The sequence below is a fragment of the Theobroma umbraticum genome, unplaced genomic scaffold, assembly GCF_002168275.2.
Source record: "Theobroma umbraticum cultivar Fairchild unplaced genomic scaffold, ASM216827v3 scaffold_228.0, whole genome shotgun sequence".
Classification (NCBI taxonomy): Eukaryota; Viridiplantae; Streptophyta; class Magnoliopsida; order Malvales; family Malvaceae; genus Theobroma; species Theobroma umbraticum.
In genome coordinates, this window is record NW_018397274.1 from 1,008,175 (window position 1) to 1,031,926 (window position 23,752).

At 32.8% G+C, this 23,752-nt stretch overlaps 3 protein-coding genes across 3 annotated transcripts; all 3 read right to left on the reverse strand.

Annotated features, from left to right (window-relative positions):
* Nucleotides 1–1,348: 1,348 nt before the first annotated feature.
* Nucleotides 1,349–6,946, reverse strand: LOC110427092 (disease resistance-like protein DSC1). The gene is made up of 6 exons (XM_021442500.2): nucleotides 5,851–6,946; nucleotides 5,707–5,750; nucleotides 4,193–4,430; nucleotides 2,887–4,074; nucleotides 1,824–2,410; nucleotides 1,349–1,669 (listed from the first exon to the last, which is right to left on the reverse strand). Exons 1-5 carry the CDS (start codon nucleotides 6,928–6,930, stop codon nucleotides 1,835–1,837), a joined length of 3,126 nt encoding a protein of 1,041 aa, XP_021298175.2. The 5' UTR covers nucleotides 6,931–6,946; the 3' UTR covers nucleotides 1,349–1,669; nucleotides 1,824–1,834.
* A 698-nt stretch (nucleotides 6,947–7,644) lies between these two features.
* Nucleotides 7,645–8,304, reverse strand: LOC149526413 (disease resistance protein RPV1-like). The gene has a single exon (XM_089785457.1). The coding sequence runs from the start codon at nucleotides 8,212–8,214 to the stop codon at nucleotides 7,645–7,647; it is 570 nt and encodes a 189-aa protein (XP_089641583.1). The 5' UTR covers nucleotides 8,215–8,304.
* A 963-nt stretch (nucleotides 8,305–9,267) lies between these two features.
* On the reverse strand, nucleotides 9,268–22,874 carry LOC110427200 (cullin-associated and neddylation dissociated). Its single transcript, XM_021442659.2, has 29 exons — nucleotides 22,655–22,874; nucleotides 22,145–22,238; nucleotides 21,816–21,985; nucleotides 21,127–21,337; nucleotides 20,581–20,746; nucleotides 20,124–20,253; nucleotides 19,439–19,553; nucleotides 19,128–19,285; nucleotides 18,911–19,034; nucleotides 18,778–18,828; nucleotides 18,619–18,701; nucleotides 17,629–17,713; nucleotides 17,451–17,552; nucleotides 17,250–17,348; nucleotides 16,377–16,487; nucleotides 16,135–16,218; nucleotides 15,850–15,990; nucleotides 15,146–15,238; nucleotides 14,873–14,994; nucleotides 14,608–14,770; nucleotides 14,284–14,523; nucleotides 12,467–12,715; nucleotides 12,204–12,380; nucleotides 11,947–12,093; nucleotides 11,721–11,837; nucleotides 10,903–11,071; nucleotides 10,205–10,282; nucleotides 9,982–10,120; nucleotides 9,268–9,700 (listed from the first exon to the last, which is right to left on the reverse strand). The coding sequence occupies exons 2-29, from the start codon at nucleotides 22,178–22,180 to the stop codon at nucleotides 9,604–9,606; spliced, it is 3,657 nt and encodes a 1,218-aa protein (XP_021298334.1). The 5' UTR covers nucleotides 22,181–22,238; nucleotides 22,655–22,874; the 3' UTR covers nucleotides 9,268–9,603.
* Between the last annotated feature and the right edge of the window lie 878 nt (nucleotides 22,875–23,752).

The following is a 23,752-nucleotide window of genomic DNA, read 5'->3' on the forward strand; positions in this document are numbered from 1 at the left end:
GTTCTTCTTTTCTTTAAAATCTGTAAAGAAAATTTAATGGTGTTAAATTTTATTTACTAACAATAATAGATTCTATTTGCATATCTTTCAGAGTTTTTGAAAATTTAAGACTACCTAAAAAGTAATTTTTAAAAGAGGAATAGGAATTGTAGATAAGGAGAAGACATTCTGACTATAAAATATGTTGGGTTTAAAAAATGTTGAATAAAGTGAAGATTTTTTTTTGTTAGGAATGATAATTTCAATTAAGAAAATGAAAATCAGTTAAGAAATGATAATAATTAGTTTAAAGTAATTGGGTTTTTTTTAAAATTTTTTTTTTCAAATCTCTAACTAATAATTTTTGGATATTTGGATGGATAAAAAAACAACTCAATTTTTAGTTAACAATTTTTTACGTCACGTCATCTACTACATGACATTGTTGTCATCAAGAAAATATATCAACTTGTCACGTCAATAACATAGCATAAAAAGTTATTGATTGTACCATTGACTAATGGAAGTTAGTCCATGGTTAATTTGAGGAACTTATTTGATTTGAAATAAAAACTTAATGATTTATTTGAATGCAAGAAAAAGATAAGATCTAAATTGACTTTTTTGATATGAGTTGGGAGCTAATTTATGTATTTATCAAATTTCACTCAATTTAAACGATCCATCCATTTCCAATTTGACTTGACTTTAAAAATCAATAACTTAAATCCAAGATGACGAGAACCTGAATAATCTTAATGTCAAATCGAAATGACTCAAACCTGAAAATGATTTCAATTTTCTTCTATCCAAAATGATTGTCCATCTAATTGTCACCCCTACCTATTATGACATTATGAAATATATATATATATATATATATATATGTATATATGGATTTTCTTATCCTATGGAGTTTTGTTTTAAGTCTGTAAATTTTCTATTTAAAGCTTATAAGTATTTCTTAAAGATTCCATAAACTATCTTAGCTCTAATACTCAAAATATTTTTGTTCTGCTCGATTAAATTATATATTCGATTAGATTAGATACTATCGTGATCTATTTCAAATAGATTGTATTAAAGCGCACGGGCGTGCACGTACATACACACACACACACACACATATATATATATATATATATATATATGAGTCACTCTAATACCACCACATTCGATCGTCACATATAAAACATTTCAATTCAAAACATTAGAAGTGTAGTTAAAAAAAATTACAAAAGCAATAACTTCATAAAATGTGTACAGAAAAACAATGTCTCCAATAAATTTCCTCAGGCTATCAATTCCAATTAAAATGTGCCACTTATCTTAAATATAAGGAACAAAACTAAAAATGGCAAGAATTAGATATTGTAGAGTAGCAGCACAATTGAAGTGCTATTTTATTCACTTGGCATACACAATTTTAAACTTTGTAAACCACAAGAGGACACCGTAGGATTTGAATCCAACTTTTCAAATAAAGAGTACAAACACTTATTAAAAAAATGAAATATTCAAATGCTTGTTAAAACACAACTTAGGCTTCATTAATACTACATTCGCGCAAAGCTATCAAAGCGTGCACAACTAGCTAGACTGAAATGCTAATGGCAAAGATGAGAGGACCAAAATGATATCTGCAAAGGATTTCACTCCTATCCTATCCTGCTTTTATGACCTTTTCAACCTGGACATAAAGAACAAAGGTTATAAATGCAAATTAAATTTATAAGAGATAATCCCGGATCTTACTTTGCCAGAAAAAATAGAAATAATTAAAGTCCAATTTTAGTCATGTATAGAAGTTGTGAGGACAAGGAATTATAAAGACTAGAGATTACCTGTTGATCCATCAAGAGTATCTTTTTCTTTTTTTGCTCAACCCGTGATGAGAATTTAGTGAAGTTGGAGTGCTAGGCTGCTCCATCGTTGGGTCCAAGTCCTCCAAATCACTTGGATACACTAATCGAGCCCCACACTTGTTCACCTTAGTACCAATGTTGCGTGTGTTGAATAACATCTTGATTCCAGTACAACTATGTATCCAATCTCCTCTCCGTAAAATCTCATAATCGTCACTTTGGTACTTCAAAAAATTGTCTAAAATATCACGAGGCAAATAGCTTAGCCAAAGGTGGTCCTTGGAGATTCGGCCTGATTTGCTATTAAAAGGAAACCCATCAGTAGGTTTCCAAAAAGCAAAATCTCCAAAATGGATTTTAATGGTACAGTTAATTTCCTCCCCCCTCCAAGCAGCATTATTAGAGGCAGGCACAAGAGCACAGCACAAGGCAAATCCCATCCACTGAATATCATTCTGCAAATTGGGTATCATTACTGAACATTCCTCACTCTGGTGACTAAACCATTCAAAGATTTCACTGCCAGGTATAAGAATGTCAAATCGTTGTCTTACATTCGCAGCTGCCTGCAAAACAAAACCCCGTGATTGGGTAATGAATTAGTTGAGGATTAAATACACATTTTGCAATAGAATTATATTGAAGCTTTCAATGCCTGGAGTTTGAAGTTCTTAATTAGATGCTTAGACTTTAGTTCAATTAGTCGGTTTGAACAGTTTAATTGATATTGTTAGGCAAACGGATGACGTGATCAAAAAATAAAAATAAAAAAAACAAAAACAAAAACAAAAAATGATGTGTCACATATATACACTTTTTTCTTAATTATTTTTTTGTCACATTACCGATTTAAGCAACATTATTAATCAAAGATTCAAATCATTCATATTCAATGAAATTAAATTATCTAATTGTTACTTTTAAAATTTTAAGTATGAAATCGATAATTTTACTGTTATTGAGATAACAAATATGTAATTAATCCATTAATTTACTATCATAAATTCTTGAAGGTAAGAGTAAGAGAGCTTGAGAAATGTACCTTAAGATGTCCTTTTAGAATTCTTAATGCATTATCATTCGCAGCCAATTTAAAGCAGTTAACACCATAATAATGCATCCCATACGATCTAGTATACGCTTTTGTTGGATTTGGAACTATTTCCAATGAATCGCAACCATCCAACCCTACTGCGGCTATGCTTGATGGAAGCTGAGGCAATGTTTCAAGCAATTTACAATCCGCCAATTCGAGAAGATTGAGCTTGGAAAGTTGGCAAAGATTTGTAGGTAGGCTGACGAAATTGTTATCCTTAAGAATCAGTGTTTCCAATGAGAATAAGCAACGTATATCACTAGGAAGAGCCCCTTCACAAAGATTCCTACCGCTTATATTCAGCTCTTTTAAAGAACTCAAACCTGATAAACGAGGTAACCTCAGAGCCATGGAATTCGGGCTTTTTTGGGAAAGCATGTGATTCAGACTTGATAGTAGTACTCTGCAGCCCTTCCTATATATCCACTGTAGGAAAGTTGGTGGTGAAATTTCAAGTTGAGAGCAACCCGAGAGATCAAGAACTTGTAGACTGCTGAGATGTCCAATAGAAGAGGGAAGTTCTTCAATACTTGTGCCATCTAAATGGAGCTCCAGCAAACGTTCCATTTTTCCGGTAATCTCTGGAAACCTTTGAAGATTCATGCAGCCTGAAAGAATCAACGTTTCAAGAGACTGCATTCCAATATTGGTTGAGAGACTCCTAAGACTTGTGCAGTTTCTTAAATTCAAAAGTTTGAGCTTGGGTAAAAATAATATGGATGGATGGACATCTAATAAGCTGGTACAACCTTCCAAATTCAAACTTTCGAGATTGCTGAGATGTCTAAATGAAGAGGGAAGTTCTTTAACACTTGTCCCGTCCAAATAGAGCTCCACCAAACATTCCATTTCCCCGGTGATCTCTGGCAACCTTCGGAGATTTGAGCAGCCTGAAAGAATAAATGTTTTAAGAGATTCCATTCTAATTTTGGTTGGGAAACTCCTAAGGCTTTTGCAGTTTCTTAAATTCAAAAGCTTAAGGTTTGGTAAAAATGCAATGGATGGATGGACATGTGCTAAACTGGTGCAGTCTTCCAAATTCAAACTTTCCAAATTTTCGGCCTTCGCGAAGTCTGGCGTCTTGATCAACTTTGGAGAGTCTTGAAGGTCAATGAATTTCAATTTATTTAAAAGCTGTTGAAGAAACAATAAAAAGAAAGAAAAAAGTTATTTTGTAACGATATAAATCAAATTATTGGTAATTTATATGAAGACAAACTAAAAGGCCAACATAAAATAAAGTAATTCTTACTCTTTCTCCGTTCCATAGTTGTTTAATGCAGCTATTAGGTAGGAGAAGTGCAACAAGGTTGTTTGGTTGGAAGTCCCAAGGCAATGATTTTAAAGGACATCCAGCCCACTCAAAAAACCGTAACTCATTGGAAAGATATGTGAGATCACAAGCTTTTAGGAGACCATGAACCATGAGCAATCTTAGTTTTTTCATCTTCAAGAAGGCGTCAGCCCTCAAAGTGAAAGCCTTGTGCACCCTAATAAATGATAAGCAAAGGCAAAAAGACAAATGAGCATCACAACATATAGAGCAATCCAACAACCTACATAGCTGGAGTATATGCTCATGAACTTGAGTTTCATCCTCCACAAAAATTATTTAAGTCTTCAAATGTATTCATTTCTAATTTGTCTTTCACATTCTTATTTCTTGTCCAGATTCAATCAAAATTTAGATTCCTTTATCAAGCTGTCACAGTTTTTCCTTTTCGTATTTTGGTAGCATTAATTAATGTACTAATAATATATCATCAAAATCAATAACCAATAAGTTACTATACACTTTTAGGTAACGTCATTCCAAATTTGTATTTTAGAAATTGGTTTAATCGATACATGAATATTTCTTCAGTTACCTATTTTACAATCTCCATAAATATTGTAACTCAGTACTTTTGTATAAAATGAAAATCAGTACAATTTCTTTAAATATATAAAACATGTTTGGCATATCCATTCCATACTGTTTAAATTGGCTGCCATTTATGAAGCCCTCAGTAGGCTTAATAGGCTGCCATTTGACAGCTAAGGGTAATTCAAAGGAAAAAAAAATTTCTTATTAAATAAAAATAAATTAAAAATGTGGCATATACAATATATAAACTTAATTAAATAAAGTAAAATTATGATTAAAAATATATTTAAAAAATCTTAATTATTATATAGTTAATAAAATTATATATGGATATATAAACAAAAGGAATATCAATCAATTATTAATTTCATGAAACTAATCGATAAAATGTTTAATTAATATATATTAATAGTCATAATGTAAATGTTAGAATCGATTTCAAGTCTTTTATTCCCTTATAAAGAAAACTAATTATTTTATTTTTACATGGTAAAAATGTAATATGCTTATATGTTTATTTAAATAGTTAAAAAAACATTTTATTTCATACCATTACTTTTATATATAATTTCAGAAAGAAATAAATGGAAGTTGAAAATGTGTAACATAAAACTATTATACTTAATAAAATAAATTAAAATAGGATCAAATAATACATTTGAGATGTTTATTCATTTTATAGCAGCATACTGTATTTTATAAGAAGTAATATAATGCATGAGAATTATATTCATTAATCAAGAATAGCTCAATTTAATAAGAAAAATCAATAATTAAGAATAAAATAATTAATTTAATAATTTATAAAAAATAAATATGTCATCTACTATTTGTATTTTAGAAATTCAGGTTTTTGTAATTAATGAAGATAAAGATAAAAAGGAGATATATATTTGTACCCTATAGTGCTGTTGATGATCATGCCTTCAATCGCTTCTGTACCCTAAACATCAAGAGTATCATAAGGCTTTACACAAAGAAGATGGATAAATTGCCAAGATAAGTAGAGAGTAAACTAATTATACTCTTTATGAAACACTAACCGAGTTTTGTGTTAGCACTTGATATACATCTCTTTCCTCCGATAATCTACATCGTTTGCCAGGTTCATCGGGAGACTTCTGTCGAACAATATGTCTTCCCATCTCTTGTAGTAAATCATGCATCCAAATTTTGTTGTTTTCAACTGTTATGAGAGATCTCTCGATCAGAACATGTAGTCCAACACCTGGACTATACCCACAGCCGTCCAATATTTTTGTTACAAAATCTCTGTCCCATCCTTTAAAGAAATGCGCGATATCTAAAAATATTTTCTTCTGTGTTTCAGATAATCCATCAAAACTTATTTTAAGACAATTGTTAATTTCTTTGTCAGGCTCACTCTTCAGGCTTTCTATGGCATGTCTCCATTGATCTGCATCTCTACCACAAAGAAAAGAGCCCAAAACATCAAGAGCTAATGGAAGGCCACTAGCATATTTCACAACACTTTGGGAAAGTGACATGAAACCATCTTTTGGTGTGTCACTTTGGAAAGCTTTCAAACTTAAAAGCCGTAGGGCTTCAAAGTGATCCAATGTTGTAGGCTTACACACATCATCCACTCTGTAGTTTCGCAACAACAGATGCTCATCTCTAGATGTTATGATGATTCTACTCCCTAAACCAAACCAATCACGCTTTTGAACCAAGCATTTTAAGTGTTGCATGTTATCGACATCATCAACAACAACAAGAACCCTTTTGTGACTTAACCTACGTTTTATAATTTCAATTCCGTCTTCAACATTAAAAAATTGGAAATCTTGCCCAGGTAACAGCACAGAAAGAAGTTGTTTTTGTAAAGTAACAAGCCCGGATTTCATTGCAACTTCTCGAACATCAGCAAGAAAGCATTTACCTTCAAAATAACCAGACATATGGTTATACACAACTCTTGCAAGAGTTGTTTTACCTACACCACCCATTCCACAAATTCCTACAATGCGAACATCATCTTTCCGAAAGCATATTTTGTCACGCAACTCCACCAAACGTGAATTAATTCCAATCAATTCATTATAAACACTTGAATATGTTTGACATAACTTTTTCGATATCACTCTAATGACGTCTTGCATGAGTTCCGATTCGTACCTATAAACCCAAAAGGTCAAATAAACATCTTGAATGAGAAAATAAAAATTACTGTTTGATTTATATTATATTAGAATTTTATCAACAGACGTTGTTGTAGGGATAAATTTTTTTATTAATACATGCACTAAAACCACTATATTAAAAAATTATTCACAACATTATTTAGTTTATTTTTAATTAACATTAATTAAATTTTTTTTATTTTTTGTTCGTATTAATCTTAATATTGTTGATATAGGCAATTAAACTTTCTAAGAATTTATTTTTAGATATAACTAATAGAATAAAATGTAATGTAAAAAATAAAATTAGTACTTAACTATTGTTGATATTAATATATGTATCATAGATATAGATGAGATAAGTTTGAAAATTTTAAATAAAACTTTTCTCTAATTAATAAACACGTTGAGTTGAAAAAGTAAATTCGTGACAAATGATATTAAAATTTATTTAAATTTTCACTTACGTAAAGATATTTTAAAAAGTTAAACTATGCTCGTATCAAAATGGATCTCTCTCCTCTATGCTACTGTTCTTGTGTTAGACATTCTCCATTTTCATTTCTTTCTTTATTGACAATATAAAAATAATAATAAGAAATAAATGTAATTTTTTAATCTATTTAAATAAACGTATAATAAGCATATTAAGTTACCATATAATCATATTATATTTGATTTTCAAAGAAAAAATTATATTACCATAGAAGAAAAAAGGTCAAACAATGTTAATGGAAGAAGGAGGTACCTATCTTTTAACTCCCATCCAGTGATACAAGACGCTTCAAGTAAAGCATCTCGCCACCTTCTCGTCTTGTCTTGATTATATCTCTTTTCATGTTGAGCAAAGGCATCTTCAACGCTCCCTTTCTGTTTCCGTAGGTCACGTGGCTCAACATCATAAAAAACAGGGTAGATCTCATGTCCCCTCTCTTTCTGCTGTTTAAGAATCTCAACAAGTTCATCTAGACACCAACTTGAAGAAGCATACCTTTTGGAGAAAACGATGATTGAGCACCATGATTCTCCAATTGCTTTGAGGAGCTGTGGTCCGATGCTTTTTCCTTTCTCAAGCTTTGGGTCATCTCTGAAAGTGATGAATCCTTTCTCTCTTAAACAAGAATATAGATGGTCTGTGAAGCCCTTGCGGGTATCTTCACCACTAAAGCTCAAGAAAACATCATATTTCCACTGAAAAGAAGATGAAGATGATGATGGAGTGGAAGTGGAAGTGGAAGTGGAGACGGTACCATCATCTTCCATGAGGAGGAGCAAGACAAGAAAGGAATCAATTTGGAGAGTAAATAATGTTGCCGAATGGAATAAAATGGAAAGCAAATTGACTTGACTAATGAAAAGCGTTCACGTGATTTCCAAAATTTTGCTTCTTCGACTATTTCAACTCCAAACCATTGGCGTGGGACCTACTTTTACGCGTGGTTGCTTTTTCCACGCGGAAATCACTTACAAGTCAGGCCTCATCTTTTTCTACATCTTCCAGCTTCAAAAATTCAAAAATCTTGTTACAGTTTAGCTTTTAAGGTCAAATTACATTTTACTGAAAATGCATTGAGATTGATTTTAAAGAGGGCAATGACTAAAAACATAGTTATTAGTTGCAATTACTTTTAGTTGGGATTTATCTTTCCAATTAGACAAGAAATTTTCAAAAAAAAAAATGGTTACTTATTTTGTGCCCATAAACTCATGCATTTGAACAGATTCCAGACACCAAGATGGAATCTCATGGTGTAAATGCAGTTTTGGTTGATGAAGAAGCTATGGGTCAGTGGATGAAACAGGATGTGTAGCTAATATAACTTTTAGTATTTTTATTAATATTTAAAGTTTTTTTTTATACTAATGTGTGTCATGTAATTAAAAAAGTTCAATTAACATGCCGTATCATTAACAAAATAATAACTACAGAAGTTCAACACTTTTATTCCATTTTTCTTTAATCAACTTTTAATGAGATTAAATTTATTAAAATAGAGATAAGAGGGATTAAAATCACAAAATTCAAATAGTATGAAGATCGAATTCACACTTCAACCTAAAAGAAATCACAGTATAGGAATTCAAATAGTGTTCTCACTTGTACCATACACGAAATATTTAAAATAAAAAAAAATAAAATTTATATATAGTCGAATTGTCCACGTGTATGTGTGCATTTATCATTCCTATCAAAATCCATACTAATATAATCCAACACGAAATTACCTAAAACATCCTATTGTCATTTTATAAAACTAAGTATAGTAACAAAATCCATGTATGCATCTGTTTAATAATATTTGGGAAAATTTAAAATGGTGCATGTATCTCTTTCATTTCACTTAATAATAAATTTAAAAAGGCTGAGAGCATGAAAGTCAAATCCATGGAAGAAGATTAAGACAATGTACTTGGACCTATACATGAATGGAAACCCATATCCAATAAATACCTTCTTCAGTATTTGAGTGTTTTCTCCAATCAAAATTTAAAAATTTTCAACCCTTTCCATTTTCATACAACCACTAAGGGGACAATAAACCTTACTCCTTCCAATTTCAGCCCCATTACCATTTAAGCTCGTCAATTCCTGCAGGCCTGCCGCTATCATAACAACAATAATTCCCCTCTTAAGATAATCTAAACCTACTCTCACTCGTTCCTGATGGAGTAGTACTTGTCCCATAACGTAGGGGATTTTGAAATTTCACTCATCAGGTTCTTGAACTTCAAGCTACAATCTCCCCCACTGCAAAACAACAAATATCATTCAGCACATTAAAAACAAAAGGGTTGCATATAGCCATGAAATTAATATCTTCCAATAATCGTCATTCTGCCTGGTTATCATTGGGACATATTAAAAGGAAACTCTTCCCCTGCCAGTTACAGCCATTATAGATATGTATATGAACGTGAAAAGGGCTAGAGTTCAAAAATCAAAACTCAATTGTCTAATACAAGTCAAGAGTAGGAGGAAAAACAGCACTGCATTGAGGGGATTTGCGTATAAGTGTAGAAACACGAAACCTTATTCGATTCAAGGAAGCAATTGCACGCAGAGCACTGCGGATCATATCTTCGTTACGATCTACTTCCTGTTTGACAGCATCTTGCTTTGGCTTGAAATTAATCGTCTTTTGAAGAGGATCCACCAGTGAGTCCAACACTAAATATCAAATTCAGACAATAAACAATGTAAGTTAAACAATCATCTAAATCTCAGTAAAGCATATTCAATTTCATCACATACCTGCTAATACAGCAGATGGACATTTATCTGCGAGTTTCGAAAGGATAAGATGGCAAGGCATCTTAACGTCGTAATGATCTGGAAATGCAAAAATCCAAATCAGTTAAATCATGAGAAAATCAATGCCACACACAATTCATAAGCCTTAAAGATAAAATTTCTCAAATTGACCATAACTGATATCTCTCTAGAGACTACATGTCAAAATAAGAGTTCCTTGCTTTTAAATATACTCAATGTGCCCAATCATCCACCTCTTTCTAGGTTGTCCCAAATTATTTGTAACTTCCTAAAATTGACAAGTCTTTACTATTACATTCGATTAATACACACTTTATTTTGATCTACATGACCAATCAAAACAATTGCAATGCAATTATTAAAGCATACATGTATTATATGACCCCAAGTCAAATAACCTTGATAGTGTTGCCTGAAGCTTTGTGCATAATGACAAAGGACAAACAATTTTTAGCTAAGAGAATATTTTAAGATATATAATCATTTCATTTACTTTTAACAATATATTTTGGTTCCAGGCACAACCCACAATAACACAATATTCCCAAAATTTTTTTTAAGAAAAAACACTCTAATGGGTATAATAAATCAAGTCATCTAATTATTATACATAATTCAATATAATGACTGAATACAAGAATGTTTGTAACCACAATATAATGGGGGAGCATGCTCACCATCAAGTCCAGATTTGAGGTATGGAACAATGAAAGATGAGGGGTTCACTTGATCAAGGCAACTGTCCAGCAATGTGTCTACACATTCAAAAGCTGCTTTTCTCAGCTCAAGCCCATCATCCACAATGTGCTTGAAAGGACCAAGGTCAACAGTTCTTATCAATTCTTGCTGCACCAAGCCAGAAATTAAAATGAAATTAGAAAAATGCCACATACCTACTAGCGACAACAAAGAAACAGGGAGGACAAGTTAGGACAAGTATAAAAGAACAAACATCAAAACCAAATACAAACAAACAAAATTAACGAATGAAACCATATGTCACTATAAGCTACATCAGAACAGAAATATCATGGTAGAGAACTGGGGAAAACAGAAGCCTGATAGCTAACAAAATGAATGCAAAAAACAACTTTTGATAGGATTCACAAAAGCAAACCAAAAGATTCACAAGAAATTAGAAAGTTTCCATCACCAGACACCCCCTAAAGTAATAAAAAAAAAAAAAACTGCTAGTACATTTCGAAAATCATGGTTTGCATGCAAGCAGAACCATATATTTGTTTCAACTACAGTCCAACATAGGTAAGTCCTAAATGATATTCTTATAAAGTGTATAGGCAATTAAAGGTTAAAAAAAATATGTTAATAGCGTCAACAATAATAAGAATAATGACTGCTCAGAAAGCTCACCTGTAGTGCCAATATGTGGACAACCATGTTGACCACAAAGTGGACAATGCTAAATTACCATATAAGCAACCTAATTAACAGTGAATCATCACCGCACTCAGCATAAAGCAAATCTTTTAGTTACCTTAACAATTGTTTGATCGTAGAGAAGCGGCAATAATTCCGGAAGAAGTCCCTTGATTAAGTTAGGCTTATTGTGAGCAAAAGTACTTAAAGCCAACACAGCTGCACGCCTAACATGCTGCACCAATGATATCATGTAAACAAGAATAAGGCTTAGAAACCCATAGACAACAACATAACAGCATCCTTTTTTCTTTGGGTGTCATCAGCAGTGAAAGGCCACTTACTCGGTCCTGATCCTTGATAAGCATAAGGAATGAAGCAATCTCAGGGTATATAATCTCATCTATCTTCTCTGGCCGCTCCACAATAGAATATTTTACAGCAATGACAACTGTTGCCCTAGTAAATGCAGCTGCACTGGTTGTTCTTACCTGTAAGGAATTCGAAATGAAGACAACAAAGATGCCCTATTAAGTTCCATCCAAATGTCAAAAGCTCAGCAGAGGAACAAAGCACCATTGGATTTCTGCTGCGGAGATACCTTAAGTGCAGGAATGAGTTTTACTGGTTCGATAAGTGCAATTTTACCAAGGCACTCTGCCACTACGTTACGGACCCCCTCTTCCTCACTTTCACAGTGGTTAAAGAGTAGTTTGAGAATTTTCTCAACACTTGAATCCTGAAACTCAGCTTTATCTACAGATTGCCTTACGATAACCTACATGATGATATGAATTAAAAATAAATATGCTGCATCAGACAAAATGCCCAGTTAGGTTTGTGCAAGACTTCAAGGAAACATACCTCCTTGAGAGAATGAAGCAACAGATACTGTTTCTTCTGCTGATTATCAATCTGGTCCAAGATGAAAGGTAAATACTTGGACAGATTGCCAACAGCTATATTGCCAAGAGCATAAGAAGCAGCAGACTTTATCTCTTCAAAAGGAGATTGGAAGGACTCAATAATTATAGTCTCAATATGGGCATGTGAGCTCAGATCTTTCCTCCTCCCAATCTCCCCCAAACAGAGCAACGCAAGGTGCTGCTTAGCCTGTTATAATAGGCACAGAGAAAAAAGTATGTGAACACGTGTTGAGTAATCATGTACTTCCAGAAAGAGACAAGAAGCAAAAAAACTTCAAACAACTCATAAAAGTATGCATGAAAGTATAAACTATGCAAATTTGCATCACTAAGACTCATGTACATTAAAATATTTGAAACCAATTTAAACCTTCAGATGAAAGGCAATTCAAAATGGAGAGAACACACTTAATTCAACTGCTTCAAAGCCAAGAACATCATGCTAAAGAGATATTTCAAAATGTTGAGAAACAATACTGCTTGATTATGTTATAGATCCAACTAATCAAAGAAAATCATTAAATTACTATTAGGGCCTGTTTCAGCGGCCATTAAAGACACCGGATGCTAATTTCATTACTGTTAGGTGCATGCTTTGGCAAGGGGTTGGATTACGATTTAGAAGGGAAATGCAGCGACAACAGAATGATGCCATCCAGAGGCAAGAAGCTGGATTAAGCTAATTAGATCCATATTGAAAGAAGCTTATAATTCTAACCTTGCCAAAAGGAAAAACCTAAACTAACTTTTTTTCTTTCTTCTAGCTTCTTTTTTTCCACATACCACATACCATTTCAAAACCTAGTTTTCTTTAAAATGAACTAGCATTTAGAAACATCAGTTTCAATTCATTGCTCAGCCTCCAGTTTAACCTAATATTCATTCTTTCTCTTTCTTCCTTATATTGAAATACAATATTTTAAGAAATCTAAAAAATAATAATAACAAAGTAATAATAATTTTTTCAGTCCTGCAAAATAAAATGCAGCAAACAGAAAAAGTTATAATACATAAAAGTTAAGCATAGGTTATAAATCATTTCAAAGAATAAAGATGTCAGGGGAAACAAATCCATGTTACTATAATACAACTTCATTTGTCAATATAAATTATAGGGGTGCAACTCTGGTTGGGTCAGTTTCAGGTTGAACATTCAGGTTCAGGTCATTTTGGGTTTTGGCTTTATCTAGGTGACTTTGAGTTCAAGTTTTATCAGCTTGGGTTCAGGCTGTTCACTTTCAGAGGTTGATCTAGGTTGGGTCTAGGCATGACTTTGAAGTTTAAGCAGACCTTTGCCATATTACTCCATAAGGAAATATGAATCAAGTTTAAGTCACAGTTTTAGTAAATGCAAGTTGGGTTTTGGTTAGGTTGTGCAGGTTGGTCGAGCCAAGTCAGCTTTTGCTACCTCTAATGAGTATGATATTCTTGGCTAAATCCTGTTTTTAGTCAAACAGCATACCAGGAGCATAGACACCCTTCATAAATACAGGTCTAAAAAATCCTTGGAATAACATGAAATAAAACTGATATGGACAATTGCTAGAAATCTAAACTCAACAACAGAGGGACCACATCACATGTAAATTACTAGAATCCAAATTCAACAGTAAAGGAACAACATCCTCAAACAAATCAGTAATATACAAACAATGCTTATTGACTAGCCTATTGTCAACTTCCTTGCAAGAATACCATTAATGCAATAGAAACATCAAGGGGACTCAATGAAATGTTTTAACTGAGGAAAGTTACCGAATTGGTAGTGCTGTCATCTTTAAGGATGTCAGTAAGCATTTTAACTGTAGATGAGCATTTCTGATCACCAGCAGCGAGGCAGAGAACAGCCACACATTGAGCTATTGAATACAATGCTTGTTTTGCTACTCCACCAGATTGAGGAGACGGTTTTGCACTTGAAAGAAGAGATTCCAGTAATGCATCAAAACTAGTATTTGCTGAATACACCAAGGCAGCAAAAAAATTTTGCAATGCCTGTAATTTCCAACAAAGAAGGTTCATAGACATGTAAAATCATCCTAAAGCAGACATAATCTCAGTAAAATGAAAAGCAGATACCAATAGAGCTTGGCCCTGTAGCAATGAGCTCTTGATCAAAGTTAGTGCCTGAGGAAGAACCCTGTTTCTAACAGCAGAACCAACATTTCGACTGGATCTTTTGTCAGCCATTAGGGTGCAGCAGAGTTCAAGAGCAAGAGCCGTCATATGCAAGTCAGAGTCACTGGCGTAAAGAAATGGGGTTTAGAAAGCAATCAGGTAGATAACAGCCATGCCCAACTTCTAAAAAAGCAAACCAAAGTAACAGATGAAGTAGGAATAGAACCTAATCAGAGTAGAAAGTTCCACAATAATAACTTCATATGCAGACGGACCAATTTTATCTCCATAGGCCACAATTAATGAATTTAGTGTCCCTAGAGTTGCCTGCCTCAAAGCCCGATTAGCCTGTGGTCAATTAAAATTTAGATCAAACACATAAATTATGTATCACCATAAAAATGTTCACTAATTTAACAAGAAGCAAACTTCCATACCTTCCAAATTATGTATCACCATAAAAATGTTCACTAATTTAACAAGAAGCAAACTTCCATACCTTCCGCAGGAATCCAGTCAACTCCGCAATTACATGCTCCAGAACACATGATAGATCTACCCAAAGTGGAGAGGCAGCAATAACAGCAAATGCCTGAATCCAAAATTGGACAGATTAAGAGGCGACACACTAACTTGTATGAGCAAATCAAAACCACCATACATACACCTCACTTCCAACAAAGTATAAACAGATCCAATCAAAATAAATAAACAGCAAGTCTGAAATTTCCATCTAGAGTCATAAAACCTATAATCAAGTAAACCGACTGTGTTCCACCCAACAAATGATTAATTACAAAAAACTGCAGTTAAAGAAATTTTATCATAGACTAAGAAACGCCTAGATCATGACATTCATCATCAATGCAACGAAACTAGTTGCCCATGCACTTGTAAGAAATAGTCCTCTATTTATCAAAGTTTGAACAATATAGGGAAAAGATAAAATCTGACCCAGAGCATCCAATTGAGTATTGGGAGTTCCAACAAATTGACTATGCTCAAGCCTATGCAAACACCCCCGGTTTAATGTAGAGCCAAAAATTATTGACCTTGAACAAGAGCAACCACAAGAGAACTAATATTTCATCACCAATATATTGTTAATTAAGAGAATAATACTTATCTTTATTAACATTACTTTAAAATTTTGATGATTGGACTAAACAAGTGATACCATCAAAAGCACCTAATGCAACTAACCTTCACAGCAGTAAGTCGGGTTATCTCATTTCCCATTCGATCAACAAGTACAGGAAGGCATGCAGGTAATTCTGCTCCAAGGTTATCACCAAAAGTTGAAATGGCAAGCCCCATGCAAGAAATAGCACACTCCTTAACCTCCTGAAAAAGAGGGAAAACAGGAGAAAAATGTATGAAGTATACACAAGACAAATCATCCAATGCAACTAATCTCAGAAGAAACATAACAAGAAGGGGGGAAAACAAAACTGTCAAAAAAAAAAAGAGAAGAAAAACTCTCCTTACCTGATCTTGATCTTGGTTAGTCAAGCGGGACATTATCGCATTATAGATTGGATGAACATAAGGTTTAAAATCAAAATCCAAAACCTGCAGTATATCATTTACTGTAGTCATTAAGTCAAGCAACCTGAAATTACTTAACTATTGGATATACAAAACGTTTAAATCAGATTCAGATCCAAACATCATTCCAGCAATAAAAAAGCTGCTAAACCGAATCTCAAATTGCAACAGAGATGTCCCACCTCAAGATTTGGCCGCACAACACGGACAAGTTCCCCACATACTCTTAATGCCTCAGCTGTAACTTTGTAATAACGCTCACCAACAGCGGATAAAACAGGACTGGAAAGATCCTGCATGACATATTTAGTAAGATCATCACAGAATAAACTAATATTGACCACAGAAAAAAAAAAGGGAAAAAGGAAAACAAAGATTAAAACAAAAAGGGAAACAACTATTGCCTCAAAAATATTGTATACATCTTGTGAAGGTGATCAAGAAACTAAAAATTTTAAAAATAAATGATAAAACATCGCATTAATTACCAAGAACAGATGAAGGGACTGAAATTTCTGTAGCAGAAAAACATTTTATAACGGTTCTAAGCAGAGATCACATTGTTCATGGATTAATGCAGTTAACAACATTTTTTTAGGCACAAATGGCCAATCCATGACTAAGAAAACTGGCTGATAAAAGAAGCAACAAAGAAACATCAAACAATTTATATTCCGAGTAGTCTTCACATTATTGTTAGAAAATTGAAAAGGATCACCAACAAAACCCATGTTTAAGCATCAAAAACTTACGATAATATACAAACAGCCTGTAGTACAATAAGTTAATTTCAATGACAAGATCATGTTACCAGTACAGATCTTTCTTGTTTAGCTTTTGTTTTTTCCTTTTACCTAGTTTTCACTTACAGGAAACCAGATACCCCAGTCAAAGAGGTGAAACAACAGCATTTTTTTCACATTAATATGCTATATTCAAAAGCATGAAGCACATGAGCCTTTAGCACACAAAACGGATAAATGAACTTTGATCATTCGGAATCACCATAGCACTGGGTTTGAGCATCCACATAAACACGAGAACACTATTTTTACCTTAATGTACGGGTGAAAAACAGAAGGAGAATGTGATGCCAGCACCAATCTTGTAAATATAAGTGCTTCAATCTTCAAATTTGAAGTAGAAGATTTATCCTGGAAATTTTACAAAAGAAAATATTTGGAAAGATGACAAAACTAAAAATAACCACACAAAAAAGAATGCTTGCACACACCAAAAGTGTGAAAGTCACTTACATTTAGTGCCTTCTCTATTCCAGGTATGAGGGTTCCAATGTGATCAGCAAGGCAGTCTGGCAAGACAACCACAAGTTCTTTCAAAACAGAAAATGCACCAACCTGTAGATCCAATGATATGTTATGCCAAATAACAAATGATATGCTATAAACTATAAATCTTGTCAGCAATTCTAACCTTTGTCTTGATAGATTTCTCACGTAACTGCCGATTTATGGATTTAACGATTTTTGGCACCTCCTGCTTCAATAACCATCTTGGACTGCACAACAATAGCACTTATATGTGAATAAAATCACATGAGAGACCCAGGCTGAAAAGGAAAAGATCTCAAGCAAGGTATTGGAAATCGAATTTCATTGTTATAGTTTAATAGTATGGCCAAGAAAGGCCCTCAAATGATGAAACTTAATTTAAACAGTGAACTCAAACCCTATATTTAATAATAATGAAGATATTGAAGAATAAAAAAGGGGTGATACAAGATCGTTAGCAAAAAAAATAACAGCAAGATTAATAACTACTGCAGATGATGAGGATTTCAAGGTGATCGAATAGAGTTCTGCATCACTGCAGCAGAGCAAAAAGTCCTTCATCAGAGCACTAATTAGGGCAAAGAGAGGATGCTAATTGCCTAGAGTTGTCTGGTACCTCAATTACATGATTCCGAAGACAATTACAAAATTATAATTCCACACCAGAGGATAAGACACATGCATTCAAGCACTTTATTTCATTAAGGTTGCTCAAGAGTTCTGAACAAGAGTTAAAAGATAAATCAGAAGAATTTAAAGAGAATAAAACAGAGGAATAAGCTAGATAAACATTGCTATTTGAGTTCTTCTAAAGTTTGAATCATTTGGGTTCAGCAAATCTAGTGTCAAGGTCACTCAAGGATCCAGTTATCTCAGGTCAAGATCATTTCAAGTTCAAGCAGGTTTCAAATCATTCCAAGTTTCAGATGCCTTAAGCCAAATTATATTTCATTTCAACCCTATAGAATAATTTTGCATATCTCATAATATTTCTCCACTTTGAATTCAACTTCAGGCATTATTTAAAATTTTTTAAATCAAATATTTAATAGCAAATAAATACCTACATAACATGACTATGTATCAATAATAAAAATCCATCATTGCCACTTGAATGATATGAGAAACTTGCCTGAGTTCATTCATGTCAGTCTGCCCTTTAGTCACATTTCCAGTTTGGCGTAGTAGCTCAATGAACGTATTGAAAACATCCATCTACAATGGTATCATTCTTTAATGACCAAACTGATGTGAAGAAAGAAATATCTATAAACCATTTATTCAACTGTACCTTGACATTTTCTTCCCTTTCTTTAAATCTATCTATCAACTTAGGGCAAGCCTGCACAAAGAGACAATTAAATCTTTAACAAGTTGTGTAGCAATTATACTAAGAAATTCCTGCTAGAAAGGCAAATATATACCTCCTCATACAGTTTACATAGCATCTCAGGGCGAGAAACAATTAATGCCGCTAAACATTTAGCAGCTGCTCGTCGAACTTTCCAGCTTACATCTTCATCATCAGTATATTCATTTGCACTCTCACTATAAAACAATGAAGAGCTGGATATAAATAACTAGTCTTCCATGCACCAATAGAATTTAAATCATCTTAGATACATAAATAAAAAAACATACTCATCTTCCTCCTCCTCATGATTCTCATCATCGGTATCTTCCTCCATGTTATCAGTAAAGTTTGGATCATAACTTAAATACTCCAAAGCAAGGTGAAGAATTTCATCACAATAGGAGGAAATATCCCTAGGGCACCTAAGCAAAAAACTTTCCAGTGCCTGAAATCAAACATAGACAGTTATGAGCATATAAATTATAACATAATAAAGTTACCCAACCCCCCAAGGAAACTGACAATCTCAAGTCCTAATGCACACTACATACTAATGCACCCTATGACAATCTCTAAGAGACAAAGCAATTCTCAGAACCTGCAAGCTATACTCCCGAAGCTCCTCATCATTTTCTGATGCAGTTGTGCAGTAATTAATAAGCACTGGCACAGTGTCTTCAAGATGGGGTCCAAAACGATACCCAACAGCACGGCTGGAATACAATAACAACATAAATTTTGTTAGTAACATGCATATAAAATAACACAACACTGGAATTGTAACCTCCAAAGATTTAACACTCACAAGAACCCGTAAAGAAACAAAATAACAACGGTCACACATTGCTTTAAGAACCATTTGCTAATAATACAACATTCAAAAAATTAAATTTTTTTGAGCATATTGATGACTTCAACACATGATAAATCATCCGACTCCAGTTAGAAGATAAAGCAATCCAGCATTTGAAATTGAACTAGCAACAGGTTAATATATTTGTAATGTTTGAGCCATCACAAAAGAACCACTAGCTTCAACTTATCAGATCTGGTGCCACTAGGACCAAAACAATCAACCATAACAACAAATTTTCTAATATACTGATGTATAATGGGACGCCTACTTGAACCAAGCACACCTCATTATTAGACAGTTTTAAGGAACAAAAATTTCAATAAAATTAACCTTGGGGTTAAAAGTTTAAGCAACAAAATGCAAAGAAAAAGCACACTAAATTTGGCAACTTTATTCATAAATAGTATGAGTAGAAAGAGATAATCACCTCAGAGCACCAATCATTTGGATATTTGTGCGTATCAATTCAGATTTTGTTCCCTTACTTCCTAAGTTCCGTACAACTTCAATGGTTGTCTTTGCTAACAATTCATCTGACAAGCTTGAAGAAAGAGATGCTGAAAACAAAAGACTGTTTAGCCAGCTGTCATAAACATCACAACACATCAAAGAAGTAAAACCTCCCTCCTCATTGTTCCTTTTTGGCATGCATCTAATAAATAACAAGAAAAAGAAGACATCTAGGTTTGCCAATATTGACCAAAACTTTTAAAAGAAGAGAAAGCTCAAGTTGAGCTGTTGGTCCACAAAAGGTTCCACAGTGCCAGTATTTGTTTAAGCATATCAAAATCAAGTTTATAGAAAAGTAAATCAATCCAGATGCAAAAGGAAAATCAAAACAATCACCAAATAAAACAGACTTGATATGATTTAGTTCCTCTTACCAATACATGAAACTGTCTTCTTTCTAACGCTAGCTTGATTGGAACTCAATTGTGATAACAGTGCATTTAAAAGCATCTCATGGTCAGCTGCCATTAGATTTCCAAATTTGTGAAGGACATCACATAAAATGTCAAGACATTCACATTTAATTTCTGTGCTAGTCCCCTGCAAAAATATATTAACAAATAAATTACCATGGACCAGTACAAAAGATTCAGAACAAGATGAAAAAATATAAGTTTATATTCTTTAACTGCAAAAATACAACATAACAGAGGAAGCAATATTAGTCTTAAAATTTATCCAAAGCTATGGTCCTACATATGCTTAACATGATACCATGGTAAAATGAAATGAGTATTTTCCAGAAATTTATAAGAAAAATATTATTGGCCATAAATCTTTGTGGAATTAAACTTTTGCATCAGAAATTAGCAGCTTTAGCTAAACAAGAAACTAAAACAGTATTTTTCAAAAGAAAAGACTTACACAATGAATCTACTGATGTTTTCAATCACAAGGACAAGCTGCCTTTAGAAACTTACCGGGCCAGTTATTCCTCTTATCAATTGAGGTGATAGAGAAATTAAAATGGATTGTGCAAGAGATGGAGTAGTAATTTCAGCAATGATTGTCTTCAAAGCTATGCTTGCAATGTCACGGTGTTGATCTTTGCCATTAAGCAAATTATCACAGAGTTTATTGGTCATCTCCACAACTCTTGGTTCACCAACCTTCTTCACCAATGGAGCAAGACTGCAACACAAAGTTAAAATCAACAGCGTAAAGCAAAGCAACAAGCAGTACAAAATACAGGAGAAAAACATGACATGAGTCAGTTCACTAAGGTTGTCATGGCAACGTCCATGTGATATAACATAAAGGTCACAGAAGAGGTAGACTGTAATTTCAGAAGAGAATTGGACAATCTGCAAACCAGTTTACCCCATCCCAAACCAAAATCAAAATGTTCAACAACTTTGAAAAAGCTAGAGAGTAGATCATTCAACTTAAAACGTCTTAATACATTCTATTGCGTATTCTTAATATCATAACACAATTAACAGTAATTATAATATGATAAAAACAACAAAACTTTTAATACACCAATGTAAGAAAGCAGAGTCTTGTTGAATATAAACTGGTCTAGCATGATGGCAGCCAAAATCTGGCAAGCCTAAAATACACAAACATATTAACGCAAACGCCATGAGGACAGAGAGCCAAAAACTACCATTTGACAGCCAAGCCAGAAACATCACCAGCTACATCATCGAGTTGCTGGAGGATAATATTTGACAACTTTATTTCAAGGTCAGAATCAGCCTTAAAGCCCTCCTTGTTTAGCTCATTTAACAAATCAGATGTAGCCATATATCTGTAATCTTTATCTTTCCCAGTCATCTGCAAGCACAATATATAAGTCATCAGATTATATCAGATGAGTCTCTTTTTTTTTTTTTGACATTCATCTATAAACTTGAGTAAAATGTAAGAGCTAATGCAAGCACAGAGGAAAACACAAAATAAAAAAATTGTTCACATGAGCATAGATGACAATACCTTTTCTAGAATACCGGTCATTTGTAAATTTGCCATCTCTGCAATGTATAGCTCCAACAATCTCAATGTCAATTTACACTTTTTACGTCGAAATCTACATTACAAGACAGCAAATATCAGCAAAACATAGAAGCAGCTCAAGAGCTTCGGGAAAAATTAACAAAATACAAAAAAGAAAAATTAGCATTTAAAAGAAAAAAATCAAAATATATCCCTGAAAAACACGAATTTAAAGCAGATCAAAGTCAAACAAAGACCAGCAAGCGAAATGTTAATAACCGATATAGGCAAACATACTGAAACACAATCAAACAATATCCGATAATCCTAGATTATTGAAGACATGAACTAAATATAAAAAGCGAAAAGAACAAATACATTAGTGATGATAAAAAATATGAGATTATTGAAAAGGGTTGAAACCCTAGAAATTAGAGTGAAGGCAATGCAATGAACAAGAAAAATAAAAAGGAAAGTGTGGGTTGAATATCGAAAACCCTAGTTGCTCACATTGATACAAGCGAGAATCGAAGAGTGGGCAAAGGAAATCGAGAGTAGATTCGGCCGATCAAAGAAAAGCACAAGCGAAAGGCATTAAGCCAAGAGAAAATCGAAGGTGAGGTAGCAGTAGAAGCGACCGCAGCAGAGAGTAGAAGAGACGAGACTAAAGAGACCTTTTTCTTCTCTTTTCTATTTTGTTGATCTGTTTCGGTATTTTGGGTTAATAATAATAGTGTTTAGTGTTACACCGATTGGGATGGCAATAATTATTTGCAATCCACTGGCTGGATTAGTCGACTAGTTTCAATGAAATTAAGATATTTTATAATCGAGTTTTAAGTAAATTCAGATATTGAAATTATTTTAATTATAAATTTAGATAATATTTTGATGAAAATATTTGAATAATTTTTGTATTTATATATTTTTGTTAATTTAGTTTTTACATTTAAAAATCAGTTAATTTAATTTCTAAATTTTAAAAATTAAAATAATTTAATCTTTCTCTTAATACTGTTTAATTTTATCAATAGAAGTTATGATGAGATGATATCATGACAAATTATTTTGTCATTAAAGTATTTAATTACTTTGATTTATATATATATTAAAAAAGATAATTAAATTTTTTTAATTTTTTTATAAATAAATTGTGAAATAATCTCATTAAAAAGAAAATCAATTTTAAGTAATAATTATTTTAATCATTTAATGACCTTTTCCTTCTCTTTTTTATTTTGTTGATTTGTTTCGATATTTTAGTTTAATAATAACAGTATTTAGAACATTTTGATTAGAAATGTCAATAATTATTTACAATCCACTATCAGGATAAATCGATCAAATTAAGTAAAATTAAAATATTTACAATCAAGATTGAGTGGATTTAGATAATAAAACTATTTTGGTCATAAGTTCAAATAATATTTTTAGACACTTATTGTTCAAACTTGATTACATATAATAATTTTTAGACACAGTATTTAAATAAGTATCTAATTAATTCAAAAGATTCCAATAAGCTCTTAATTTTTTGTTACTTTCAATCAAATTTGTTTATTTTTATTTGGATCAAATAAGCTTGTAAAATTAATAATTGACTAATAT

Coding starts and splice junctions, on each gene's coding strand:
- LOC110427200 (XM_021442659.2), bottom strand. CDS start 22,180: ATGGCAAATTTACAAATGACCGGTATTCTAGAAAAG. Junction 21,338..21,815: donor TCTGGCTTGGCTGTCAAATG/GTAGTTTTTGGC, acceptor TTTGTGTTGCAG/TCTTGCTCCATTGGTGAAGA. Junction 12,094..12,203: donor AACTCATTCCTGCACTTAAG/GTATCTCCGCAG, acceptor AATTCCTTACAG/GTAAGAACAACCAGTGCAGC.
- LOC149526413 (XM_089785457.1), bottom strand. CDS start 8,214: ATGGAAGATGATGGTACCGTCTCCACTTCCACTTCCACTTCCACTCCA.
- LOC110427092 (XM_021442500.2), bottom strand. CDS start 6,930: ATGCAAGACGTCATTAGAGTGATATCGAAAAAGTTATGTCAAACATAT. Junction 4,075..4,192: donor AACTATGGAACGGAGAAAGA/GTAAGAATTACT, acceptor TTTCTTCAACAG/CTTTTAAATAAATTGAAATT. Junction 2,411..2,886: donor TTCTAAAAGGACATCTTAAG/GTACATTTCTCA, acceptor TTTGTTTTGCAG/GCAGCTGCGAATGTAAGACA.